General features: G+C 36.6%; 1 protein-coding gene across 1 annotated transcript in view; it reads right to left on the reverse strand.

Moving 5' to 3' along the window:
* LOC132139887 (LIM domain kinase 2-like) overlaps nucleotides 1-26,999 on the reverse strand; it is a 29,631-nt gene extending 2,632 nt beyond the window's left edge. The window contains exons 1-12 of the mRNA XM_059548578.1: nucleotides 26,724-26,999; nucleotides 25,991-26,087; nucleotides 13,523-13,658; nucleotides 10,327-10,436; nucleotides 9,247-9,438; nucleotides 8,769-8,874; nucleotides 4,393-4,604; nucleotides 4,000-4,186; nucleotides 3,549-3,635; nucleotides 2,590-2,721; nucleotides 1,958-2,014; nucleotides 1,358-1,423 (exon numbers count right to left, since the gene is read on the reverse strand). Of these exons, the coding sequence (XP_059404561.1) occupies nucleotides 1,358-1,423; nucleotides 1,958-2,014; nucleotides 2,590-2,721; nucleotides 3,549-3,635; nucleotides 4,000-4,186; nucleotides 4,393-4,604; nucleotides 8,769-8,874; nucleotides 9,247-9,438; nucleotides 10,327-10,436; nucleotides 13,523-13,658; nucleotides 25,991-26,087; nucleotides 26,724-26,739 (1,398 nt within the window). The 5' untranslated portion in view covers nucleotides 26,740-26,999. The remainder of the gene's footprint in view (nucleotides 1-1,357; nucleotides 1,424-1,957; nucleotides 2,015-2,589; nucleotides 2,722-3,548; nucleotides 3,636-3,999; nucleotides 4,187-4,392; nucleotides 4,605-8,768; nucleotides 8,875-9,246; nucleotides 9,439-10,326; nucleotides 10,437-13,522; nucleotides 13,659-25,990; nucleotides 26,088-26,723) is intronic.
* Between the last annotated feature and the right edge of the window lie 782 nt (nucleotides 27,000-27,781).

The raw sequence follows: 27,781 nt of genomic DNA on the forward strand, positions 1-27,781 counted from the left end.
GGGCAAATACATACAAAAGTATGTCAGAATACCAGTACTGGCAAGTAACCTTGTAGCTTTAACAATGATTCATCTATATTGAATTTATACAATGGTGTTCCGTGTATCTTCTGTTCCGTGCTTGTACACAAACTGCACTACAATAATTTTCTCAAAATTGGCCATTTGTGTGGAAATATTGTTTTTATTATACTTGAACTGTAAACAGCCATTAACAGAGGCCAGAGATGCTGAAGACGCTCAAAAAGAGGAGAAAATACTGTAGCAGGCCACTGTTCATGATGCACAAAATATAGAAAGAAAATCCAAACATTGAATTTTACATGAATGCGTTTCTGAGGGGAACATAAGTGACTGTTTTCAGAATGACGTTTTCTTTTCATTTTGTCTCAGTATAATGCATTTAAAGTACACATTAAATCAAAATTGATTATATTTATTTTGTTAGCGCACATTGCTATTTTTGTGGTGAACAATTCATCCGTGCAAGTCAATCCACAAAAAAAAATAATAGTTTGCCTTCGTAGTCTTTAATACAAATCTGAGAATGCTCCTCTCCTCTAAAGCGATGGCCCTTCTGTGATGACGTCAGTCTGACCTAAGGCATGAGCCTAAGCACGCCCCTCCAACTGTCAGTGCCCCGTGAACGTTGACAGTGCGTGGAGGAAACAACACGTAACTAACAGAAATGGCAAGGAGGTGCGTGTTATGATGTGGTTCTCCCGAAACCCCATTTTCAATCAAACCATTTTCTCTCGGAAGTACGTAAAAAAAAATCAAGGTGCAACACAGAGTGAAGAATATGCAAATGTTATTTTATATGTGATTTTTCAATTTCTGTACCTGAACATCTACAAACATGGAAACCTAAAGCATCAGTTCATTTCTATTTTTGTGCTATAGGCTTATATTTAATTGTGCTATTACTTGTAATTTGTTCATTTGTTCTTATTTACTGGTTGTCACTTGTCTTTAATAATGTTTATTTTTGGCTAGTGATTTTTGCTGTTGTATCAAAATTGAAATAGAGAGTTGTAAAATTTTATTGGTTTCTAAAATATTGATATCCTATAAGCTTATTGGAATACAAGATAAGAGATCAAAAACAATGTAAAATGTTGGCAGGACAAGTAAAAATATGAAGCGTTGATCCCCCTCTCTACTGCTTAAGTGCTCTACTGCTTACATAACTTGTTTTTGGGTGCTTGTCTACTTTAGCAGTTTTGTTTGTGCTGACACAAGCCTGTCAGCTCTTCTTGATTATGAAAACCTGTTTCTAGGCCCTTGGCTCTGCAAGCAAGGCCAAATAAGTGTAGACGTTGATCTGAGTTAATATGTGGAATGGGTGCTCCCGTACCAGTTTGACCAGGCAGTTGTGAGAGTTGAGATCTCGATGTATGATGCTCATTGAATGCAGATATGCCTGAAAGAATAAGAGAATAAATAAACCATAAATAAATAAATCAGATGAGACAGAAAAAGAGCTTGCATCTGAGGAAAGACCAAACTGCATGAGACCTCTTGATCACCAATACAAAAAGAAGAACGAAGACTAAAACTGAAAAAGTGATGCAATCAGCAGCACTAGGCAACAGGACACAACAAATCCTCCTGCTAAACTGAAAGTTGCTTGTCTGTCTTCAACCACTCAGATGTTGTTGCATGAGACTGATTGAGACACTAAAACAACAACATAATGCTGGAAGTACCAGACCCAAAGTGTTGACACTTCACATGCAAAATCAACCTATGGAAGTCTTATTTTTAGTCTTTGAATATTAAGCTTGGATGGGATTTTTTTTTTTTTACATCCCAAAAAATTAATAATCTCACGGTTTCCTTCAAAGTATGAATATATAACTGTCAACTCTGGACCAATAGTTACCTCAAATATTGTACAACAATAGCTTTTATTGTTTACCAAGCTATATGTGTGCAGACCCAGAAGACCACTCACCATTCCAGATGCAATGCTTTTTGCAAAACTAACTCTCTGTTCCCATGAGAATGAGTCCTGTAGGGACAGGGAGACAAAAACATAGAGAGAGAGAGAGATGAATTGCTGGCCTAGTTTATAACCACACTATAATACAGCCCAGTGTGACAGCACACTATGCTATCCATGAATTAGAGAGGAAATCATACACAACGGCAGCCACTTATTACAGACACAAATTGCACAGACACACTTTTATAGAAAACATTATAGCGCAATAGAGAGACATAATGAAAGACTGAAGCAGAGGTATATCATCTGTTATCCTTGTGTTTTATGTTGAGACCCATATTTTAAAGCAAACCCACTGGGTGATCTGGAAAACATTCTCACTAGAATCCCTCACCTGGAAACACTTCATACCTTTTTTACCTCTCATCCACTGCAACCACACAACTGCATTTTCTTCCTCTCATTTTTAACGACTGTTTTTATTTTACAGCCCCTATACCCTGTCCTTCTCCCTTCCTCTTTATAAAGTTAATCTCAGGTGAATGTAGACAGTGATAAAGACTAAACCACTAACATATGATATACAGTCCTTCCTAGAAGCAAGAGGAAAGGAAAAAGGGGATTTCAAAATCAGGACGCACCGTATCTCGGATAAAATCCTTTAGGGTGCCTCCCTCAATGAACTCCGTTATCAGATTAAGCCGTTTGTCCTTGTACAAAACCCCTATGAACTTCAAAACGTGTGGGTGATCAAGACTTCTCATCACTTTTACCTGCAAAAGAGAGAGGGAAAGAGAAAGTGAGGGGAATAAATACTAATTGCGAAGATTCTTAAAATCTGAAAACTGTCTGAAACTTTTTTTTTTTTTTTTTTACTTTTTTTTTTGTGTGTGTGTGCAATTTGAAGTGTGCTACACACAGGTGAGTGGGCCTGTACACGTTTCACACACTACTGTGTGTACATAATCCCAAATATTCTAATATATGTATGTTTGTTTACATGCTCATGCCCTACAAATCATCTTGCACTGTTCCCCAGCCAGCTGCTTGACTTATGTTTCCCCTCGCACATGTACAGTGTTATGTGAAGCATTTGTGTAGTCTGTATTTATTTATTTATTTTTTAGTTTATGTAAAGGCAAACATTTATATATAGTATATATATTGTCAAAATGCGTCAGTAGGTTAGTTGTTTATAGGTTTACACTGTTTTACTTAATTGTTGTATGTCTGTATTTATGTAGCACCGTGGTCCTGTGAGGCACGACATTTCGTTCCACTGTATGTCTACACGTAGCAGAATGACAATAAAGCCTAACTTGACTTGACTTGAAATGATTCATACTAAATATAGTCTGGATAAATCTAAGACCAAGTCTCTTTTCCTCTGAAAACAATCACAAACGCTACAGCAACACTGAATCCCGGCGCCACATGGATCAGTTTTATCTGCTGTTTAAATCACCCTGATACTGGCTCTGAGCAGACAACAGTGGGATGCAAGGAATAAAAGCAGATAGGAGACATGAAGGAAAAATTACATGGTAATCAGATGGATGAAATGAGTGATACGTGTGGTGAAAGAAAGGGATCTTCATACCTCCTTTAGGAATGTTTTCTGTGTCTCTTCATCACAGCGGATCAACTCCTTCATCACCATCACCTCACCTGTGGCTTTATGGGTCACCTACAAAAAAAAAAAATCACACAGCATTAGGTTTGGAAGATAAATTATTTCCAGTTCTTCCAAAATATTGAAAACCAAATAGTTTTAATGAATTTCATCTGCCAACTGTGAATGGAACTACTATGCCACTAAAGAAGTGCTTTAGCTAAGTTGTTCAATAATACAATAAAGAAACCACAATTCATAACTGTGGAATCTAAATTACTTATCATTCCTTTACGAAAGCAAATTCAAGCCTGTCTTCCAGCACTGAACTAAGCTTCAATGCAGTGAACCAGCTCTCCTAGAAAACATTAAGGGACCAATGACCAGTTCTAGACATTGCAATACACAGAAAATGAGGAAAGGTTGAATGTACACACACCTTGATGGCCTGTCCAAAGAAACCTTTTCCTAGGATTTCTCCATGGATGAGGTCACAGGGACGGAATATACGGTGGGAGCAGCTGGAAGTAGAACGTAGGGATTCAGAGCGGCCGATATCTCGAGTTAGAATCGGAGGGTCCTTTGGAGATGAAGACACTGGAGACTTGCAGGTGCTGTTGCTACGTCTACAATACAAAAGATAAATTTTTATATTTGTACAAACTTAATATCAATCGGAAAAGGATAAACAAGTGTGTAATGTATTTATTTGCACCAACTTTGTATATCCACATCCACTTGGAATCAAAAATATAAATTAAATGTGCTCCAACTTTGAATGTTGAACCTACACAAGCCTCGTGATGACACCTAATTAAATGACATAAGTTACCTGAGGGACCTCCTTTTTAACGTCCCATTGCCCACTGTGACACTTCGTTCGATCTCAGCATCTGCTGAGGAGGACATACGCATACGGGAAGCCGCGGGGACACCCAGTTGATTGCGGGAGCCCAGGCGGAGTCGGTCCAGACGCTGTCTGACTGGATCATATTCCATCAAAAGCTGCAGTGTCTGACTGGTCCGATGGATCAAGTCCTCCACCTGGAACAACCAATCCAAATTCAGAAGGTCAAATACTCTTGTGGTTATTTTGATTAGGGTCACAACAGCAATAAAACCTAGAGGACAGCTTTAAGTCATAAAACTTCAGTATTGTTCATTAGTGCTGTTTACATAACATTGATTTTCCTTCCAGTCAAAGTTGGTGCCACACAAAAGTTCTTTATGAAGGTGCAAAAGATAAATTATCAAAGCCAGCACTGAAATGAAGATTATGTAATACACAGGAACAGTTGAATAAATAAAAATTTCAGATCAACAAATCTGAACATGCAGTAATGAAGATGTTTGAAAGCTTTCTGTAATTGTGATTACCGTATTTTCCGGACTATAAGTCGCACTTTTTTTCATAGTTTGGCTGGTCCTGCGACTTATAGTCAGGTGCGACTTATTTATCAAAATTAATTTGACATGAACCAAGAGAAATGAACTAAGACAAATGAACCAAGAGAAAACATTACCATTACCGTCTAAAGCCGCGAGAGGGCGCTCTATGCTGCTCAGTGCTCCTGTAGTCTACACTGAGCAGCATAGAGCGCCCTCTCGCAGCTGTAGACGGTAATGTTTTCTCTTGGTTCTAAATAAATTCGACTTATAGTCCAGTGCGACTTATATATGATTTTTTCCTCATCATGATGTATTTTTGGACTGATGCTACTTATACTCAGGTGCGACTTATAGTCCGAAAAATACGGTATGTTTATTTCAGGACTTTAGGATTTTCCATTTTTAGGATTACAGGACTTTAGGCAAGGTAAGTTTATTTATAGCACATTTCGTACACAATGGTAATTCAAAGTGCTTTACATAAAAGAAAGTAAAACAATCATGAAGAAAAATAAAAATAAAACAAGCAATTTTTAAACTTTTAAAATTATAAAAAAATGTACTTATTTAAAATGAATTTAATAACAGTTAGAAACAGAAAATGATTTTACATTACAAAAACAGTGAAAATAGAGTGCAATCAGTTCGGACATTGCACAGTGCTCATTCAAGAAACGCACAGCTAAACAGATGAGTTTTAAGTCTAGATTTAAATGTGACCAGCGTTTTAGCACATCTGATCTCTTCTGGAAGTTGATTAGTAACTAAAGGAGGACTCCCCTTGTTTTTTGTGAACCCTTGGTATTTCTAACTGACTCGATCCTAATGATCTGAGTGCTCTGTTAGGTTTATATTCTGTGAGCATATCTGCTAAGTATTTTCGGTCCTAGGTCATTTAGTGACTTATATATGATTAAAAGTACTTTCAAAATCAATCCTAAATGTAACTGGAAGCCAGTGTAAGGACCTGAGGACTGGTGTGATATGCTCAGATTTTCTGGTTCTAGTCAGAATCCTGGCAGCAGTTTTCTGGATGAGCTGCAGCTGTCTAATGGTCTTCTTGTGAAGGCTGGTGAGGAGACCATTACAATAGTCCACCCTGCTGGTGATGAAGGCATGAACAAGTTTCTCCAAGTCTTGGAGAAGTCTTGAACAAAACATAAAATTCTTGAAATGTTTTTTAAATGATAGTATGCTGATTTAGTTACTGCTTTGACATGCCTACTGAAACTAAGGTCTGTCTCCAGAATCACACCAAGATTCCTGACTTGATTTTTAGTTGTTTGACCCCTAGAGTCAAGGTATTTTTTCACCTTGAAAACTTCATCTTTGTTTCCTAATGCAATGACCTCAGTTTTTTCCTTGTTTAACTGAAAAAAGTTCTGGCACATCCAACTATTAATTTCATCAATGCATTGGCAGAGGGAGTCAATGGGGCTGTAGTCATTTGGAGATAAGGCTAGGTAAATCTGGGTATTATCAGCATAGCTGTGATAGGCACTTTGGTTCTTTATCATTGTTTGACTTCGGCTAAACAAGAGCGGTGCAAGAATTGACCCTTGTGGGACTCTGCATGTCATGGACGTCCACTTAGACTTATGCTCTCCTAGACTCACATAATAGCCTCTCCCTTCTAAGTATGATCTGAATCATTTGAGTACCATCCCAGAAAGCCCGACCCTGTTTTCCAGTCTCTCTAGTAGTATGTTATGATCGACAGTGTCAAACGCAGCACTGAGATCTAGCAATACCAGCACCGATATTTTGCCAGAATCACAATTTAAGCGAATATCAATTATTATCTTAATGAGTGCTGTCTCTGTGCTTTGATGCGGTCGAAAACCAGATTGAAAATGGTCAATCTGAACACTTTTGAAAAAAGATGTGGGAAGTGTGTCAAGATAGCAGGTTGGCGATTTTAGGTGCTGCACTATGTCTTCCAGATTTTTGCTATTAACTGCTTCAAGAATAGACATAGTATCTTTTTGATATTGTGGCTGAATCTGTCTGACCTTTGCATTACTTGAGGATGTGCTAATCGCCTTCGTGATATTGATGATCTTCTCAGAAAAGAAGGAAGCAAACTCATTGCATTTGCTGTCTAAGAGCATTTCACTGGGAATCTGAATTGGGGGGTTTGTCAGTCTCTCAACAGTGGCAAAAAGAGTACGAGTGTTATTTAAGTTACTGTTTATAAGGTTTGAGAAGAAATTTTGTCTAGCTGTGGCTAGTTTCACATTAAAAGCATGAAGGCTGTCTTTATAGATGTTATAGTGAATTTCAAGTTTTGTCTTCCGCCACATCCGCTCTGGCTTTTCTGCTTCATAGGATTTTCTCTTCATAGTCTAAACTGCTGTTGATCTTCTCCAAACTGATTTCTGTCTGTTTGTTTTCTTACTGACTATTATTGGAGCAATATCATCAATAACATTCTTTTTATTTCTACTTTTGAGTTGAAGGAATCAAGGAGAATATCAACAGTCTGCAGAAATGCTTGGTGTTAAAGATATAGCCTACATAAATGAATTGTGTTCTCGTTAATGCATCTCCTTCTGACAGAGACCGATCTAGATTCAGTGGTAGCAGAGATCAATATATCAAAGAAAATACAGAAGTGATCAGATAGTGCTATGTCCTTAATAATAAAAAATGTTTAGGCTGCTTATTACATCGGGCAGAGGGCTGCCAAACAAAGTCTGTCCAAAAACCTCCTTGTACAAGATTAAATTAAGGCACAAATCCATGACAGCAGAAATAAAGCAGTGGAATTCAGACGTTAAGGAGAAATGGTGGGAAAATGAAATTACATTTACAAATGCACAATGAGAATGCAAAGCATTTACAGTACATACTGTAGGAGCTGACAAGTCACTTTAGTCCAAGAGTCTACATACACATACCTCCCAAGATAGGTATGCATTACAAAGTTAAATTCTTGCATGACTACTTTTTAGAAAACTAAATACTGCTTATGCAACATCAACAAAGGCTGCGTTTACACTAGGCATTAACATGTGACCAGTATCCGGATGTTGTCCACATACACATTGAGAAGACAAGTGTAAATGCACTTGTGAATGCAGAATGTTATTCGATAAGCGTGTCCTGGTCCAGAGGTAGTCGGGGACGCATTGTGGATCTCAATGTAATGTAAACGCAATCCAGCCATCGTGTCTGCATAGACAGGTCGACGTCACCAAAAACGCCACCCCCTTTCTCGTGAACTGTCATTAAAAAAAAGTGTGTGGAGCACTATGAGACTCCTACACCCCTCTTTGATTTGTAAAATGACCCACGACTGAAAATGATTTTCAAAAGAAAACCCACCACTTCAGGTTGACTTTGCACTGGGCCATCCTCTGCAGACTTACTTAAATATTGCGCGGGAAAGACAGATCCGATTGGTTATCCAAACAGAAAAGTCAGATGATGTTGCCAAGTGTAAAAAAACATGTTCTGATTGATTCATGATATGATCTGCTTGATCGGATCACGATGATCGCGTGTTAATGCCAAGTGTAAATGCAGCCAAAGTGTCACATGTATTATGATCCAAAAAGAAACACATCAAAGCCATATAACAAACACAGCCTGTTTCTAGGGAGTTGTGTAAATTTAGTGCATGACCAGGTTAAAATAATTACCATAGTATGAACGGAGTGTCATTGTAGGTACTAGGACAAGCTATAGTATGAGTTTGTATTCCAAATTCTTACCATGCTGTTCCTCTGTACTGTCACATTGCAAGTTAACATTGGCACAATTTCACCTAACCTCAAAGCTAATACCAAGAATGGTAGTGGTAAAAATGCAAAGTACCTCCTCCTCCATCAGAGCTGACACCGGGAGTCCATTGATCTCCAGAATTCGGTCCCCAACATGGATGGCGTTCCGAACCTCTGGACTAATATGCATCCCTCTGACCCTATAAGGATAAGATTTTGGGAGATTCCCATCATGAAAAAACATGAATATGGATATGAATCTCATAGCTTTTTGTTATGGTTTCACGTCTGAAGAACACAAAGAAAGAGGCAGTTTGTGCCCTCAGTCCAACATACGCAGTCGTATCACCACAGTTATGCAACCCATTCCATCTGTCTCTGGCACTGGGTGTGGTGACATTGTGGTGAATCTCCGAGGTGATAAATAACTTAAGCAAGTCTCTATTATTCCAAATGTTTCTCAACATATTCAGCTTTATTTGACTGCTTGCTTAACAAGGACTCAAACAAAGATCTCAAGCAAAAGTAATTAAAAAATACATCAAGTGTTAATTTCACATGTCTTTACTTACTCTTTGACCTGAACACTGGCCGTGGCACTGGTGCAGTCTCTAATCACACTGACAGAGAAACCTCTTTTACCATTGGTGGCAGCAGGCATGGACACCAGAGTCACTGTGTGAGGGAGCAGGTCCGTTGGAGAGTCAACCAAACCCCGCTTCTCCAGCATTGGTGTTAGGACCACCTGCTTGTAGCATTTACCACTGAGTAAGAGAGAGAAGTTGAAATGCCTCACTAGAGTTCGAAAACTTTAGGACCTGAACTTTCAGGACAAGACCTGACAGGAGCAAGTCATCTCTAGACATGTTATGAAACATGCAGATGTGTGTCAACCTGCCTGCGCTTTACTGAAAACAACAAATGAAGATAAACTAGAGTCAAAATAAATAAAAGAGTTTGGGAGGTTATGATTAAATATACAAGTATTAAATATCGCTGCTTACCTGAACTCAAATATGCATTTAAGTTCCCACAGGTTGAATTTAACCTGTAAAGGCTACTTATGGGTTGTTCGCAGTTATGTGATGTTTCCTCAGTAAAATTTGGAACTAATGGGCCTTATTCATGAAACATGAATAGAACAAATGTGTGTACGGTACATAAAACCATTATTTTGTAAGTTGGTACTTTCAAATAAATGGGTCAATTTATTAAAGAATTAATCAATTATATTATAAAATGAATGTTAAAAAAGCCAGATTTGCATAAAATTAGTTTCCTTGCAAAAAACAATTGTGTTTCACAAGAAAATAGATTTTGACCAGTTTGCTTAACTGTAATGTCATCCTATTAAACAACACAAATGACAACCAGAGATCATAGCTTAAAAGGATATTAAAGATAATTAATATTTTAAGTCAGTAAGCCTACAACTGGAAGTGGGACATATTTAAATTTTTTTGTGAATTGTCAGGACACCAGGGCACACCTCATAAAACCGGGACATCTGGTCACCCTAGCTAAGATTTGTAAAGTCAACAGAGAGGAATCATCACTACAGTTTGAAGCTAATGCGTGTAAGGTTTCCTCACCAGTACAGTCTACAGTAAATACATGTACAGTTTGAAGGTGAAATGTGTAAAGTTGCTCACCAGTAGAGTTTAGTACGTTCCACTAAGGCATAGGAATCCTGATCCTCAATCACCACTCTGCAGCTTAAACACACAAAGCATTCGGGATGGTATTTATAGTCTCCTGCCACCTGAAACACACGAATGCCCAGTCCACATCAGAACACTGCCATACGGTCTTACAATAATCCTCAGGACCAGCAACACCAGCCCTGACAGTGGTCCAGATATACTCTTTCTGGGATATTCCTGTATCCTGCGTGTATGCAGATTGCTCTTTCTGCCAAGCCCAGGCATGGTGGATCATGCCTTCATTGTGCTTCAGCTGCTTTGTGTCAGTGCACGGTCTTCGTTCAGTCTGCGTTCTTTAACAGTGACGTGAGTGTGTATCCTGTCTTTTTCTGTAACACCTGCATGTGTCTGAGTCTGTCTGTTATCAGAAGTGACATAAGGCTGCCAGACCCTTCTCCACAGCCGTGATCCCATGCCCTTAGACAACACATCATTTCTGTCAATCTCTGTTTAACACCACCTACCTCTAAAGCAGGCTCTTGCTTGGACCTCCCTTACATGAATCTTAGAAAATACAAATTTACAAGAAAAGTTTATTCTTTTTGTTTGCCCCTTTTTTACTTTGATTCATTGGTGTTTCACCCTGAAAAATGTATAAACCGGAAAAAACATTCAAATATGCAACCATACATAAGATTTTAATCTGAGAATTTACAAGAAATACATTAACCATAAACATCTATTTACTAGTAATTAGCAGATACAATTCCACAGAAATAAAACACCCAACCATATTTTAAATGTAAACAATGAAATACCCCAGATTCCTTTCTTTACAGCTCTAATGTTACATATATACATATATACATACACACACACACACACACTATAAATATATAGCATAAATACTCAAAAAGTCTCAATACCAAGATAAACACACGGTATGCCCACTCTCATTTACTTGTATAAATTCAATATAAAAATAGCTGCCAATTAAGAAGGGTTTCAGAATAGAAACAACCTTTTGTTCTTTTATTTTGAATGGAAAATTATTTAACCAATAACCCTCTGGCTCTTCCCTTCAGAGTGGCTGAATTGAGAAAGTATGAGGTCACACTGAGGTTTCATTTAATGTGAACCACAAAAGGCAGATTAGCAGTTATGTTAACCAAGCTGTGAATCAACGGTCCCAGGGTTTGACTAACCAAATTCTTGGGTAATTTCTTGGCTGGGGAAGCCACACCCCCTCATGAAGACTAAACTATTCAACAATCAGAGTTCAGAACATGTAGACAGGCAATTAGGGGATTTTATGACTACTTGGTTTTGGTCTTGGTAATTCTAGCATAAAATGTCAAAGAATCTCACCATTGCAAATTACCATAACACTCAATAATAATAATAACACTGACAGAATTAATATATTATATATATATATATATATATATATATATATATATATATATATATATAATTTTTTTTTTTTTTCTTTTTTTTTTTTCTTTTTCTTTTTTATGCATTGTACTGTATATAAAATAACTCACTGTCCTGACAACGTATGGGAGTGATGTAAACAAATGTCTACATTTACAGTGGAAGTTAGTGTAACAGCTTGACACTTGGTTCAACCTGTGAGTAAGCATGGTGTTCTAGTGTTTTGTGCATATACATCATTCCTGTCTGTGTGTTACAGCAGAGTGTGAATGTGCATGTGAGAAAGACTGTTTCCCAGCAGTACTTTGTAAAAGAGCCTCCCCTCCCTTAGGACACAAAGAGTCATATCACCACGGCTAACTGAACACAGAACATAGAAGAAAAAAAAATCTACATTAGAGTTTGTCACCCAAGAATGTGATATGCTAAAAAGCGGTAGCAGATCCACAACATCAGCTTTTAGACAATTAAACTCCAGGATGAAGAAAAGAGGTGGGGAAACGATTAAAAACTGAACTCAGCTGAACAGTGAGTAACTTTAATCCACCCAAAGAGAAGTTTTCATTATCATGGATGGTCTATGCAAATGCACAAACACATATAAACCAGCACTTCAGCTGAGCATGTGATTTCTCCCTGCCTGTCTTTCAGAGGTTTTGACACCCTGCCGGTTGTGTTTCTGAGCCCACAATTGGCAACGCACCCTGACCAGAAATACTTGGCATCCGTCAATCTGGGCCCAAACAGAAAAGGCCCATTATGAGATTTGCTCGCTGGCAAATTATCTTCTCTCTCCCCCTTTTCTCTCTGAACCCATTGAAAAACTACCGTTTTTTTTTTTAGCACTGATTCGATTAAATAAGAGATGGATTTGAAAGTCTCTCTCACACATTGATACGGCTTCGTCATAATTACAAAGCTCCTCATTGAAGCCCATGCAAAGGCATTCCAGATGCATGATGAAACAGCACACAACACTGAGGCCACTCCAGCCTTCAGATCAGCCTTCAAGACTGAGATATGATTTCAGTGAGATATGATATAAAGACTGCTATGATTCAAAGACAAAACTAATTAGTTATATATCCTAGAAGGAGAAGAAAGAAAAACAAAGAAATACCTTTACCTTTAAGCTCTGAAAGCTAGAAATAAATACATACAAATTAATTAAAATGTTCATTTTGGAGCTAGACAGTATTAGATTCAATTGATCTTCGTAGATAAAATAAACAGAAACATTCTTCAATAAATCTTTCGTGTTTTGCAAAACAACATGAGGGTAAGTGATTCATGCGAGAGACAGCTGCAGGGAAGTTTTAGATTCATAAGTATGAGAAATCATTTTGTAATGATGACGCAAGGAAAGATTCAAGCTTTGTGTCTTTCATATGATTTCGTCCCACAAGTATTACTTATGTGATTCATTTGCACACATTAGAAGTGGAAAAGTGGAAAAGAAAGTTTAAACCACCCTTAACCTTATCAGTGACCTCTTCAGTACCATGAAACATCTGCACTTATTGACTTTTGCCTGCCTTCATTAGACCTCTTGTTTTAGCCATGTAAATATTTACTTAATGAGACAATGGCATGTTATCTAAGTGGTTCTTGTGCAGGTTAGCATTTGCCTTGTGAAATCTTCTTCTTAAGGCCTTTCTACGGATAGTCTATTTCTTTACTCTCTCAGTAGATTTTTTGTTTTTTGCTGAAACTCTCTGAAAAATAAACACACTGACATGCAATTCAGACAAGTTCACAAGGCTTTTCTTACCATAGCAGGTCCAGTCATAAGCAGCGAGCAGCCATGACACAATTCCCCAAACTTCTCGCAGTAGTGTTTGTGACAGTACAGCCTCCCCTCTTTCTCAAAGTACCAGTTTGTCAGGAGATCAAAGCAAACAGAACACCTGCAGGAACAAGAATGGAAAAGTCTGTAAGTGAAACATTCTGTTTGTAGACATTCCCTTATCTGAAATCAGCTCTCCAAGAAAAAGAAGGAACCTGAGTGACTGAAATGTTTGGCAAGTGAGGATTATGGCTTTGTTGGGCCATAAACAGTACTGAAGCATGTGACTGCTTTAGGTACTTGACATGTTCACCGCATATCAGGAATTTCATCTGTAAAGTTTTAAAGAAATATTTAACTTAACAATCATTTACTCTGCGTCAGCTGTGAAACACAAAAGGGAGAAAAACTGAAGAATATCCTAGACACTATTCTGTTCCTCTTAGAGAAAAACAACTAGGGCTGCTCAATTACGGCAAAAATAACAATCACGATTATTTTTCTCAGTATTGTGATCAAAATTATTTAACATGATTATGAGCGGGCCATATGACCAAAACTTTGTTTTATTGTTTTATTTAAAACTTATTTATTTAAAGACGTGATATATATATGTGATAAATATTAAATATTTACTTTAAATAAGGTTGCTATGACGTCTAGATTTTAGATACCAGCTAAATTTCACTGCAGAATACTATGGTAATTCAGAAATAAAATTCAAACAAATCCTCAAAAAGTACTGAAAAATTATTAAACTAATTAAACGGTAATTTAATAACTTAGTAAACAGAAATAAGTATAAAGATAATAAATATAGATAAAATATATAAAAATATACAAAGATAATAAATACAGATAAAAAGAAAAAGACTCACAGTGGGGGAAATATTTATTTGATCCCCTGCTGATTTTGTAAGTTAGCCCACTTACAAAGAAATGAAGTGTCTGTAATTTTTATGGTAGTTTTATTTTAATGGATAAAGCAGACAGAAAACCAACCAAAACAATCCAAAAAAAAAAAAAACCTTATTTAAAGGTTAGAAATTGATTTGCATTTCAGCGAGTAAACTGAGTATTTGATCCCCGAGCAAAACATGACTTAGTACATGACATAAACCCTTGGCAAATACAGAGGTAAGACGTTTTTTGTAGTTGGTCACCAGGTTTGCACACATCTCAGGAGGGATTTTGATCACCCCTCTTTACAGGTCCTCTCTAAATCCTTAAAGTTTCTTGGCTGTCATTTGGCAAATCGAAGTTTCAGCTCCCTCCACAGAATTTTTATAGGTTTGAGGTCTGGAGACTGCCTAGGCCACTCCATGACCTTAATGTTCTTCTTCTTGAGCCACTCCTTTGTTGCCTTGGTGGTATGTTTCAAGCCATTGACATGTTGGAAGACCCATCCATGACCCATCTTACACAAAGCACTTTCTACTTTAAGACATATCTTCTTGGAATCTGAGGTGATGCTACAGTAGTGGTCAATGATGTTAAAGAAGACATACAGTACGTGAAAAAAATAGCCGTTCACTCGACCGAGACAAAGTCCAACCAGGCAACACACAAACACTATAGTTAAGGAATTTGGGACATGAGCCAAAACTAGTCATGAAACTCTCACATACACACTCTCTCCTGTCAGCCACCCTACCTACAATTGGAACCTGATGCTGGGACACAAGCTATGCCACATTAAACTATTATCTATTTCCTATGAGAAAAAAATAAACCTAATTAAAGACTTAGAACTGCAGAGCACTTGTACCTTGAGGCTTTTTTGAAACAATAAGTGATCATTTATCCAGAGGAGATAGGGAAGGATGCATAAAAAGCAAAAACTTCCTTTTTACATGCCACAACTTGTTTTGCCAGACTAGTTAGAGGTGAGGAGAGGGGCAACTGGGAACTACATCAAATGTGAAACACCTAATGGGTACATAACTTTAGTAGAAAAAGTACAGCCTTAGAGGCAAATGGCAGTACCTTGATGAATGCCCAAGGTATTTCCTCTAAATATACATCAGACACAGTCATAGTCACTGTATGTGTGCTGCTGTGTAAATGATCCCAAAACAACTATTAATATAATGAAAAAAACACATTTAAACAATCCTAATTTTTAGGGATGTAGTGATTCACTCAGCTCACGATGCAATTCGATTTACATTATGATAATATATATATTTTTTTTATTATAAATGATTTTAATCTCGAGACAGTTTTATTAGTTTTTTTTTTTAGTTTAGTTTAGTTTTTTTTTATAAGTTTTTTACACTACAATTGAGAAATTTTAAAGAAACTATGTTACAGACTTTTCATTAAGACTCTAAAGAATCATATCAACTTGTGAAAAATGGGTATCCTAGGACCCCTTTAACATGTAGTAAGAAATTTCACAGAAATATAATTTAGTGTATAAAACACTGCATAGTCTTCACTGTATCAATCAAACTGATTCTTAAAGATCCAAAAGTGATTCAGTCAAGTGCAGTGAGTGATTCACATTAATCATGACAAACAGCAGCAGGTAAATTACACTGCTATCCCTTAAAGACCAACTGATACACATCCGTTTCTCACTCGACTGTTTACATTTATTTAAGACACAACTGACTATGTTTACACAGATACTCCACACGAAGGGCATTTTGACATAATTGTGTGCGTATTTGACCATTCAAGCACAAAAGAGATATTTTTTCGAAATTGCATGCTGTCTGAGAGAGGGGCTTTCTCAGTGTGTGTGTGTGTGTGTGTGTGTCAGTCAGTGCGAGCACTGCATTGAGTTCTTTTTCACTGCTTATTGCACTTAATAACTATCAAGTACTTCCCACTCTTTATTTTCTCATTCATATGTCTCTCCAAGGTGTATATAACTTTTAAGTAGTACTATGGTTTCACAGAAATATTTGCATACCGCGGAATACACGATATAGCAAAATCTCTAATGATAGATATTCTGCAGATATATACCGTCATAACACCCAGGATTTGACAGATGTGTTAATTTTGCAAGCTATTTTTAATTTAGTCTTTAGTCCTGTGTCAAATGTAACTTTCAGTTTTTATCATGTTTAGTCAACTTGTCCTGTTTTAGTTTTAGTCAAGTTTTAGTCGACTAAATGTCTGAGCGTTTTGGTGAGTTGTCATATTTTAGTCATATTTTCATCTTACTGTATGATAGTTAAAATTATAGGATATCAATTAGAGGCTAAATAAACATCAAAGAGATATACACTCACCCTGTTATGAAAACTAGCGTAACCTACTCTCAAATATTATAACAGATAAATTCCTAAAAGTAATTTCAATAATTCTCTTTTAAAACAACGGGGGAAAAACAAAACATTGTGCATAGAGGTTGCGAAAGTAACGTTACAATCAGCAACTGTGATCTCAAACAATGCAGTCAAGATCAATTACAGAACACAGACTGGCTGAAGACACTTTCATTTTAACAGAATACCTCAAATGGAGATCACTGACATCCAGCTTACTTGTGCAGTACTAGATGTCAAGTATTTCATAAATCAATTGCTAAAACACACTAACAGTACGCCTGTGTACTGTGAAGTTATTATTCAGTGTTTCCCCTGCCATTAATATTATAATTTTATTTAAGAATATTATCTCTATAGTGCCAGATCACAACAGAACTCATTTAAAGTTACCTTTCTGATAGAACAGGTCTATAACTTGTTCTTTTATTAAACAAATTTAAATAGCCTTATGTTATTTATTTTATTTACATGACGGCATGTCATTTCAGTCTTTACGTTATGGTCACGCACAGGAACAAATTGTGATTTTTTTCAATTTTCTATTCCCAAATGTGTTTAAAAAAATAATAAAATAAAAAAATAAAACTCTAAGGAGCAAATATGGTCATATTTTCCACTGAGTGAAGCAAAAATTCTGCACAGAATTTTATATTTAGTCATGTTGTTTGGAAAACAGTTACCCAAATTTTTATAAGACTCTGGTCAGGAAAGGAGGTAGACGGCCAGGTCTGAACCAAAGCATCCAAGCAGGAAATCGTCTTCAGGCCATATTCCAGAAGTACAATGATCTTTATTTCCACAATGAAGCGCACAGTGCTGAAGGGATTAACAATGAATCTATTTAACTACCCTATTAAAATTGATTTGGCACACAGCATGAATGTCTTGGTGTGCGTTATGAATGGAAATTTCTAAGGGTTTACTAACTTAAATTAAAGCAAGTTCTACTAGTTTTTATTTCCACAATTTTAGAACTCTTGCAGTTCACATTTAGAGCTACGCTTTGCAAAGTGTTTAGCATCTAAATCAAGGCCTATAAACTGAAGGCCAACAATCACTTGAAAACAACTCTCTGACAAACCTAACAAGACAAAGTGCCAAAGGGAAGCATCTGGCATGCAATGTTCTGCAGAAGCCTGTGCTCTCCGGTACACCATGTGCTAGAAAAAGGGAAATAGAGGGAAAGAAATGGGGAAAACTGAAAGAAAAGGGAAAAAAAACACTCAATGGAATGAACATGGGGAGGATATGGAAAAGCAACATAGTGCTGAGATGATCTGATAATGATTACATTATTGTGAGAAGGCCACCAAACCTTCAAGCCTGTCAACAGAACCAGATAGATTTTGGCCATGTGCCCAGTTTTTGCCTTTGTTGACAATCTCGGTTTCTATAGGGAGAAATAACCCAGTTACCCACGTAGTGTGGGCAGAACCTCATCATCCAAACATGGACAACATTTGTGTGCTTGTAGGGTAAAACCTGCTCCTGAGTTGGGCAACCTGTGTTCCGACAGTGACATCATAGCAGATGAAAAGGTTTGTGAATCATTCTCTGTCTAACATCTGTGAGGACATTGCAAAGGCTGAGCAGGTGTGCACACATGACATAAACTTTCACCTGTGCACCAGATGCGACTGGTACATTTAAGTCACTAATTTCAAAACATGACGTGTTCTAAATGGAGAATACCTATACATTTTTTATGTTGCAATCTAAATGGTAAATTTAGGCATTGCAACAATGTAATGTAAACTGTCACGGCAAACATAATTTGAAAAAAAAAAATAGCATCAAATCAGCGTATTTAAATCATTTCTAATGGATCATGTGACATTTCAAAATATATAAAAATAGTAGGTTATTTTAAATTATAATACAGGGTTTCCGTGGGTCCTTAAAAAGTCTTAAATTTAGTTGTATCAAATTGAAGGCCATAATTTGTACAAGAAAGTCTTAATAATGATTTCAGGAGGTCTTGAATCTTGGCTTAATTTGATGATTAAACCTCAAAAGGCTATGATTTCATTAAATAAACACCAGCACTGCATGTTTTAGAGTGCTGCTTTGTGTTCTGCCATTACCGGGGAAACGGTTATATTTCTGCCATTCTAAAAGCACCTCCTGCTGGCAGAGAATGAATGTGCATTTTCAATTAGCCTGTTTTATTGGAGTAGGGTATTCCTGCAATACTGGAGGCTGCAGTTTCAGGCCCTATAATTTTTTTTTCTTATTATGATCTTATTATATTCTTAGAATACAATATAGATTACATATCAAATGTTTAAACTGAGAAAATGTATCATTTTAAGGGAAAAATAAGTTCATTCATCAACACATCTAAAAAAAGTTGGAACAAGGCCATGTTTACCACTGTGTGGCATCCCCTCTTTTTTTTATAACCATCTGCAAAACAGATTGTTTTTTGGAATGTGTAACGTAGACTAACCATGTTCCGTACACTTTTCGCAATTCACCGCATGCCAGTGACCACTCCTCCGGCGTTGAAAGACAGACAAGCATGCTTGTGTGCTCATTCTCCGGGGGAATACCTATTATACAGTCTACACTTTGATTGATGTCTTTAGGACCAATAGTTTTTGAGAAAACTGGAGAAAAGTACCACCTCCGCCAGTGTACGGAAGATGATAGGGGTTAACGGTGTTCCGTACAGGCTTATAATGGTGTTCCGTACAGTGCTCATAACTTGATTTTATTGGCGAAAATTGACATTTAACTGATCAAAAGGGAACTGTTTATTTATTATAACTGCAAGAAAACAATTTCAATGAATATCAAAGATTAGTACCTTTTTATTTGATTAAAATACAAGTTAATTGCTGCTTTAATAAAGGGCGCATGCGAGTTAGGCATGATTGTGTCGTGATATTGATTATGACATGTGAGTTAAGCATGAACCATGTGAAAGGTTAGTGAAAATCATTTCCATATCTTTCTGAAGATGCAGAAGACGAGAATGGCAAATAATTTGCACTGATTAATAATAAAAAAAGGTTAACCAATGTGAAAACTTCATAAAGTAAGAGATCTCTGCTGCCTATCTCAGGTAAGGGTAACGCTAAATGGTCATCGCCCGCAATCGATGCTTAAACATTCCCATTTCAATGCATTTATTCAGCAAAAGGTAATATATTTAACAATTTGTGATAACAATATTAATAATATTTAATAAAGGCTGTAGTACTGTGGGAAACATAAGTGGAATAGAAATGTACATTTTCGCTGCTCTAGTTGTCTTCCCTCCCAAGCTGAAGTTTTGAAGTAACCTTCCCCAACGTCCATTTTCAAGCGCGGTGGGCGCAACGAGCAAACTTACACAAATCTTACTGAAACAAATAGCGGATGGGTCTCTGTTTAGATCGGAGGTGAAAGAGAGAAACATAAGGATGACACAGATATATAGTTTATGTATGAACTGTAATTATTTATTCTGCAATCGGTGCTAAAACGTCACCTGTACGGAACATCGTTTTGTACGGAACATGGTTAGTCTACGTTAGCTCTCATGAAATCCAAAATGAGCCAATATTTGGCATGACATTTCAAAATGTCTCACTTTCAACATTTGATATGTTATCTATATTCTATTGTGAATAAAATAATTTTGTGGGATTTGTAAATTATTCCATTTTTTTTTTTACTCACAGTTTGTACAGTGTCCCAACTTCTTTGGAATCGGGTTTGTATTAGCAGTTCATACTTTTTCTGTTCACACTTGATATTCAATTCTCTATATTATTAAGTACCGTATTTTCCAGACTATAAGTCGCACTTTTTTCATAGTTTGGCTGGTCCTGCGACTTATAGTCAGGTGCGACTTATCAAAATTAATTTGACATGAACCAAGAGAAAACATTACCGTCTACAGCCGTGAGAGGGCGCTCTAATGCTGCTCAGTGCTCCTGTAGCCTACCCCAGAGCGCCCTCTCGCGGCTGTAGACGGTAATGTTTTCTCTTGGTTCTTGGTTCTAAATAAATGCGATTTATAGTCCAGTGCGACTTATATATGTTTTTTTCCTCATCATGACCTATTTTTGGACTGATGCGACTTATACTCAGGTGCGACTTATAGTCTGAAAAATACGGTAATTATTGTCCTAACCACTCCTAAGCCTAAACATACCCATTGGTAACCCTCTTGAAATAGTTCATCTAAATTAATCCAATATATTATATATCTGTAACTAACCATCCATCTATCTATCGAGATAATAGTTTAAAGGAAATGTGAAGTCTATAATTTTATAAAACTGTATTTTTGTGAAAACTTGTATCTGAACTGTAAATAATTTTATTTTACAGTTTAATATGTTACTATAGACATTGCCCTACCCCACTCATATGGTATTAATTTTATTTGTGCAGGTCTTCATATTCCTTTTATATGTAAACAAGTGCATCTCAAATTAGAATGTCTTGGAAAAGTTCATTTATTTCAGTAATTCAACTCAAATTGTGAAACGATTAAATAAATTCAGTGCACAAAGATTGAAGTAGTTTTAAGTATTTGGTTCATTAAATTGTGATGATTTTGGCTCACATTTAACAGAAACTCTAATTTATTGAGATGAACCTGTATATACATATACACACACAAAGACACAAACATGCATACAAATAACCAATATATTGTGAGCCCCTTTATTTTCAAACCCTGTACCATTCAAATTATTACTGCAGAGAATGAAGCCTCTAAAATACATATGACCGATGATAACAATGATGTTTATTGGAACATTTAAATAATTCTCACAATGACTTGGGAGTACTGCCATTGTAAAGAACTCTCACACTGAACCTCTGTAACACCTATTTCAATGACCAAGTATCTCAAGAACTCTTTAGCTGTCTGAAACCGCTCCCTGTCCACTATATAGTGCACTATATCGGGTGTCAGCCATTTTTTAGTGCTGTCAGAATTCTGAGTGAACGACTTCATTCCCTACATTCATCCACTACTTTTTACCCACAATGTATTCTGATTTCGAGTGCACAACCAATGTACATTTGCTGAAGCTTGCCTACAATCCAATGTGGAGACATGGCGAGCTGGAAGCGAGAGTGTGAGCAAGCGAGTTTGAATGAGAAAAGCCGTCCATGTTTTTATACAGTCTATGGTCAAGATACGAAAAATACGTGTTAGTGTGTGTTTATTTTTGTTCTCAGTATTTTAATAGTATTTAATGATTATGAATATAAAAGCATTACAAAACAAATTAATATACCATCAATGAAATGACAAAGCTGACGTGAAGGTATGTATGGTTACAATATGAAGTCATTTTGAGTGAGCGTTATTGCTATTAATATTATTTTCTAAAATAAAGTACATAGGCCTATGACGATGTTTTTGCAACCGCTCCAAGTCTCACGCGCAGAGTATAGCCTACGTCGCCGTCCGAATCCGTTAACTCCTTTCTGATATAGTGCACTCAACTGCCACACACTATATAGGAATTAGTGAATGAGTGAGTGGTTTCGGACACCGCTTTTGTCTTTTAGTTCTGCATTGGAAGAGTCAACACCTGTTCTCTTTCCTGTTCCAGCTTACACCCAGATGAAAAACAAGGCGCTTCAGGTGAAATAAAAGAAATTATTCAAACCTTGAACACTCCAAGACAAACAGTACAGATAAAGAACAAACACTCCTTTACTTCCTTCATTCCACTATACCATTCACATTAACAAAGAAACATTCTGGTGCTCAAGACTGGTATTCGGATCTTCTAAACCCTGCGTGTTCCCTGTCGTGTTTGCTAGCTCACAGTACCAAATGATCAGGATCAAAAGAAATAAAGGGAGCAGACATATAATGTCCTATCCAAATAATCAACTATCCAAATACCTAATAAGTCCTAGTGTTTAAAGATGGCAGATGTGATTATGGTCAAAACTCAACTCAGTTGTTACTATAATTAAAAATCATGCTATCTGAAGGTACTTTCAAATAAATATAATTTAATTAAGGAAGTTAACAGAAAATAACAGCAATAAACAACAAAAAATGGGATCACAGTAAAGATGGAATTAAAAACTTTGGCTATAACACTATCCCCTAGTTTCAAAGACTAGGCTTAAGCCTAGTCCCAGACTAAAAAGCAAGTCTGAGCTGTTTCAACTGAAATAAACGTGTACTGATTGATCATAAAATATGTCAGAACCATTGTTTTGCCTCAAGATACACTGTAATGTTTTTTTATCCTAAGTCATATTTATAAAAATTACTTAAATGTCCTAAATGAACTATAGCCTATTCCTGACTTAGTCTAAGCCCTGCCCGTGAAACCAGGCCTATAAAACTTCAAACAAAAAATTGCATTTTAATCACTAGCAAATGCAAGTTAAAAATAAAAACCAAATTCAGGACGCATTCAGAGGACATTCCAGCCCCTCCTATAGTTACAGTTAGAACAGTCATTAAAGCATACGAGTTCTCTTTGTCCCTCCAATCACAAAAGGGGCATTAGTTGGACATTTGACAAAAACAGCTCTACAGAAAGGGGATACAGTCTTGTATCTGTCTGCAAGAGCTATGAGCTGATGTCTGGGAATGTGACAGCTAACCAGAGAGGAGATCCTACCTTCAGTGCGAAAAAACACTTACAGGTAAGTAGGGAATGTCTGCCATAATATAAGAGGGATTTCACAGAAGGACAAACAGTCAATTAAAATATCAATCAAATAAACAAATAATAAACAGTAGAAAGAAGTTTATCACTAAATGTATTGCTTATGTGTAATTGAACACCAGACTATGGCAATAAACCCTGTGATGGTTTTACGCTAGAGACAACGAGCTTGTATATTATTCATTGGGAAACTCAAACTTCCAAAACAAAACAGATCATATCCAACCAAGAAAAAAATAAATAAATAAAATATCAACAACAATAAAAGCATAGTCTGTACCCATGTTCCAGATTGCATTGGAGTTATTTCTGTTCCAATTAAGAAACGCAAGCCTCAGAGCCTCAAATTGGTACTAGTCTCCAGAAAATGACTAACTTGATCATAATGACAAAACTGCTTCTTAAACTTAGGCTATGGACTTTCGGAATAACTTTTTTTAAGGGTCATCCATGAATGTCATTTCTAAAAAATAAAAATAAAAAAAGCTTTCTGATCAGTTTCAGTAAGTCTAAAGGTCTGACCAAAAGCTGAAGTCAATACTCCAAAAGCTTCTACTTTAATTCACTGAAACGCTTAATAAAGAAAAATATGTAAAAAAACTATTTTGATGACACATTAATCTGTCTTTTAAAAAAAGACCTTTACACTGGCACATGCCATTTGATAGTTAAAGGAAAGGTTCACCCAAAAATGAAAATTCTGTCCCTAATTACTCACCCTCATGTCGTTCTAAACCTTTAAGACATTCGTTCATCTTCAGAAAGAAAATTAAGATATTTTTGATGGAAAATGCATAGTCAGCAATGCAACTGACACATTTTATGGCCCAGAAAGGTAGTAAGAACATCAATAAAAAAGTCCATGTGACATCGGTGGTCCAACCATAATGTTATAAAGCTATGAGAATACATTTACAGTGTATGCAGGGTCACAAAGTGCTCAGATTTCATCAAAAATATCTTAATATGTGCTCTGAAGTTGAACGAAGATATTATGGGTTTGGAAGGACATGAGGGTGAGTAATTAATGAAATAATTTTTATTTTTGGGTGAACTAACCCTTTAATCACTGATCAGCTGGAAGAGAGCTGGAAAAAGAGTGGACACCTTTAGCCATTTCTTGGTCCCATTACCACTTTTCATCATTTCACAGTTTGTTTTTAATTACACAAACAAACATTTATCTCTTATATTTAAATAAACAAAACACCCAATTACACCCAAGCCCCTAAATGAAGGTTCTAGGAGTTCCTAGTAGTCGCTGACAAACATTGAACTAAGTAGCCCATAATCCCTACATGTAGGTGTGAAAGAAAACAATGCTTTCATTTGAATGCAATAGTCTGCATATTTTCCTCTGAAAGGGAAAGAAAATGCATTCTTCTTTGTCTCGGTTGCTGGTCAACTGAGCCACCCTCATCTCTTAGTAATTCTGTATAGTTGTGTACTGAGTTTGGTAAATAAAACGATTCTCTGGCTAAGAATCTTAAGTTTAAAGGGATACTCCACCACAACATTTTTTTCATTAATCACTTACACCCCCCCCCCATGTCATTCCAAACCTTAAAAAAGTAAAAGCTTTGTTCGTCCATGGGAGGCTTGTGACTGTCCCATTAACTGCTAAGTAAATTACACTGTCAAGGTCCTGAAAAGTATGAAAGACGTCGTCAGAATAGTCCATCTCCCATCAGTGGTAGAAACTGTATCATTACAAAGCGACAATAATGCTTTTTATGCATTAAGAAAACAAAAATAACTACTTTATTCAACAATTTGTCTCCTATGCGTTTCTCTGCATCACTGTAGCGCCATTTTTGAAGAATATCCACTGAACGCAAGCAGCTTAAGCTCTTCGGTGTCATGTTCTCCAAAACATGTTCTCCAGAATGGCACTACGATGATGCGGAGAGACACAGAGTTGTTGTTGAATAAAGTTGTTATTTTTGTTTTCTTTGCATATATATATATATATATATATATATATATATATATATATATATATATATATATATATATATATATATATTAGTATTTTCTATTTGCTTCATGACGTTACAGTTGAACCACTGATGGCAGATGGTCTATTCTGACAATGTCTTTCATACTTTTCTTGACCTTAACAGTGTAATTTAGGCTACTTGGCAGTTAATGGGACAGTCACAAACCTCCAAAATATCATTCAAAATATCTTAAATTGTGTTCCGAAGATGAACAAAGATTTTACGAGTTTGGAACTACATGGGGGTAAGTGATTAATGACAGCATTTTCATTTTGGGGTGGAGTATCCACTTAGGCGGTCCATGCAGGCAGGGGCGTTGCACAAAATCCTGGGCCCCCATGCCCCCCATTAAATTCCACTTACTAGCCAACAGACAAAGCTGGAGATTAAGATCAGCAAACCACTTCAGCAGGGTGAATATTTAAAAAAAACTTAAGCAAATCCAAGAACAGCAACCAAACACATTTAGTTTACTTCGCCCCATTCCTCAGTTTAAGGAGAAATCAAGTTAAGACCCACTGAAAGCATGAGTTGTGCCAGGCGTCTTGAAGAACCTTCACATGATACGCGTCCTGAATCCTCCCGCCACAGCCCGTGCACGCGCGCTCCGTCACATCTGTCAATCAAATATCAGAGGAACGTTCAGAACTGGCAGCTCATACACAGATCATGTTTGTTTACATGGGAAACCCCAAACATTTAACTTTCAATTCGACGTGGAACATTTTGTTTTTAACGTTGTGAGCACGAGCTTAAGTTTCACATTATGTAATCTCGATCTAACGTTATTCAGCTTTACATTTATACAAATTATGAGATTTTTTTACTATTAAAACCTCATATAAATGCAATTGATTTTTTCCAATGGATTTTATTTGCTTTAAAATCTTTCTGTAATGAAAAAAGCTGGGATCCATTTCAGCTGTTTATTTACTTGTGAGATGAAATACGAAAAAAACGATTATTAAAAGAACCCTTTAAATATTTTTGAATTACATATTCAAATGTAGACATTTAACTGTTGTTTAGCGACAAACTTCAATATACAACCCAAAAAAACCAAACAAAACAAGCGTTCGAGAAAACACATTCCTACATGTTCGTTTCTGTTGCATCTGTTTTGAAAACATTTGAGTAACTAACTTTAGTCTATGGACTGTGACAGCCTTAACATAAAGAACTGGTAAGTTTTAAAGGAGCTCAAGTGAACATTTACTGGAAGAAGCGTGAATATCGTTCGCACAATCCTCACCTTCTCGTTCGTCCATGTCCTCTCCTGTCTGATTTAATTATATTTGTTCAAGCTCACATGCTGGTCCAGAAAAGTCTGAAGTTCACACGCTGCACATCGGCGATGCTCCATTTCTGATCCACGTGTAAGACTCACTGAGTAAATCCGTCTGGAAATTGAGGGGGAAACAAAATTTCATCCAGGTTCCAAGCAAGTAAAGTTTCTAGGTCCCGTCCGACCAGATGACGTCATAACACAGAAATGTACGGAGACTGGAAGGGATCAAACAGCATCACCTGAAACAGGAGGGTTTGCTGCAAACTGCGCGACAAAGCCGGACCGCTTCCAATAATACCGCAGCGACATCTATCGCTGATGAACCGAAGCGAATGCAGTGATTTCCTTTGTTTCAGAATCCTTGCTATATTTTTTTCACCAAGTAGGCCCACGTTATTCAGTGTACAATGACAGAACCCATAAACACTCGTAAGAGAAGTGTTGTCTTCGCCGACAATTTGAAGGCAATATGATCATATGAAAAATATACACTCTATGACATAAAATATAATACAAATATGTTGACACAACCCTTCTAATTAATAAGTTTGTCTGTTTCATTAATTTCTTGCTGCCAGATCTTGATGTTATAGTGACACTCTAGAAAATTTAAGGCTTTTACTGTGTGGCAACCGCAACATTTTAAGAAGGGTTCTTTCTGTTGACAATGTATTATGCACATTTTTGACGTTTTACAAGTTTGTTGCAATAACTGATACAGCGGTCTTGCTTATGGAATGTGATACTCAGTGTTGAAGGGTAACTTAAGAGTTACGTAATCAGATTACTTTTTAAAAGGAACTAATAAATTAATGCATTACTTTTTAATTTAGGAAATATCTGAGTTACTTTTTCAAATAAGTAACACCAGTTACTTTGTTTCCCATGTTTCGACTGACAGCTCTTGAGTTGCCATGTTGAGAGAAATCAGGACGAAGTGCATTGTGTGTGATCTAAGGCGTTGTGTGTGAGCATGATCTTACTGTAGCTCTAGACTAAATATGAACATGTATTTAGGCTAC

This window comes from Carassius carassius, chromosome 4, assembly GCF_963082965.1.
Source record: "Carassius carassius chromosome 4, fCarCar2.1, whole genome shotgun sequence".
Taxonomy (NCBI): Eukaryota; Metazoa; Chordata; class Actinopteri; order Cypriniformes; family Cyprinidae; genus Carassius; species Carassius carassius.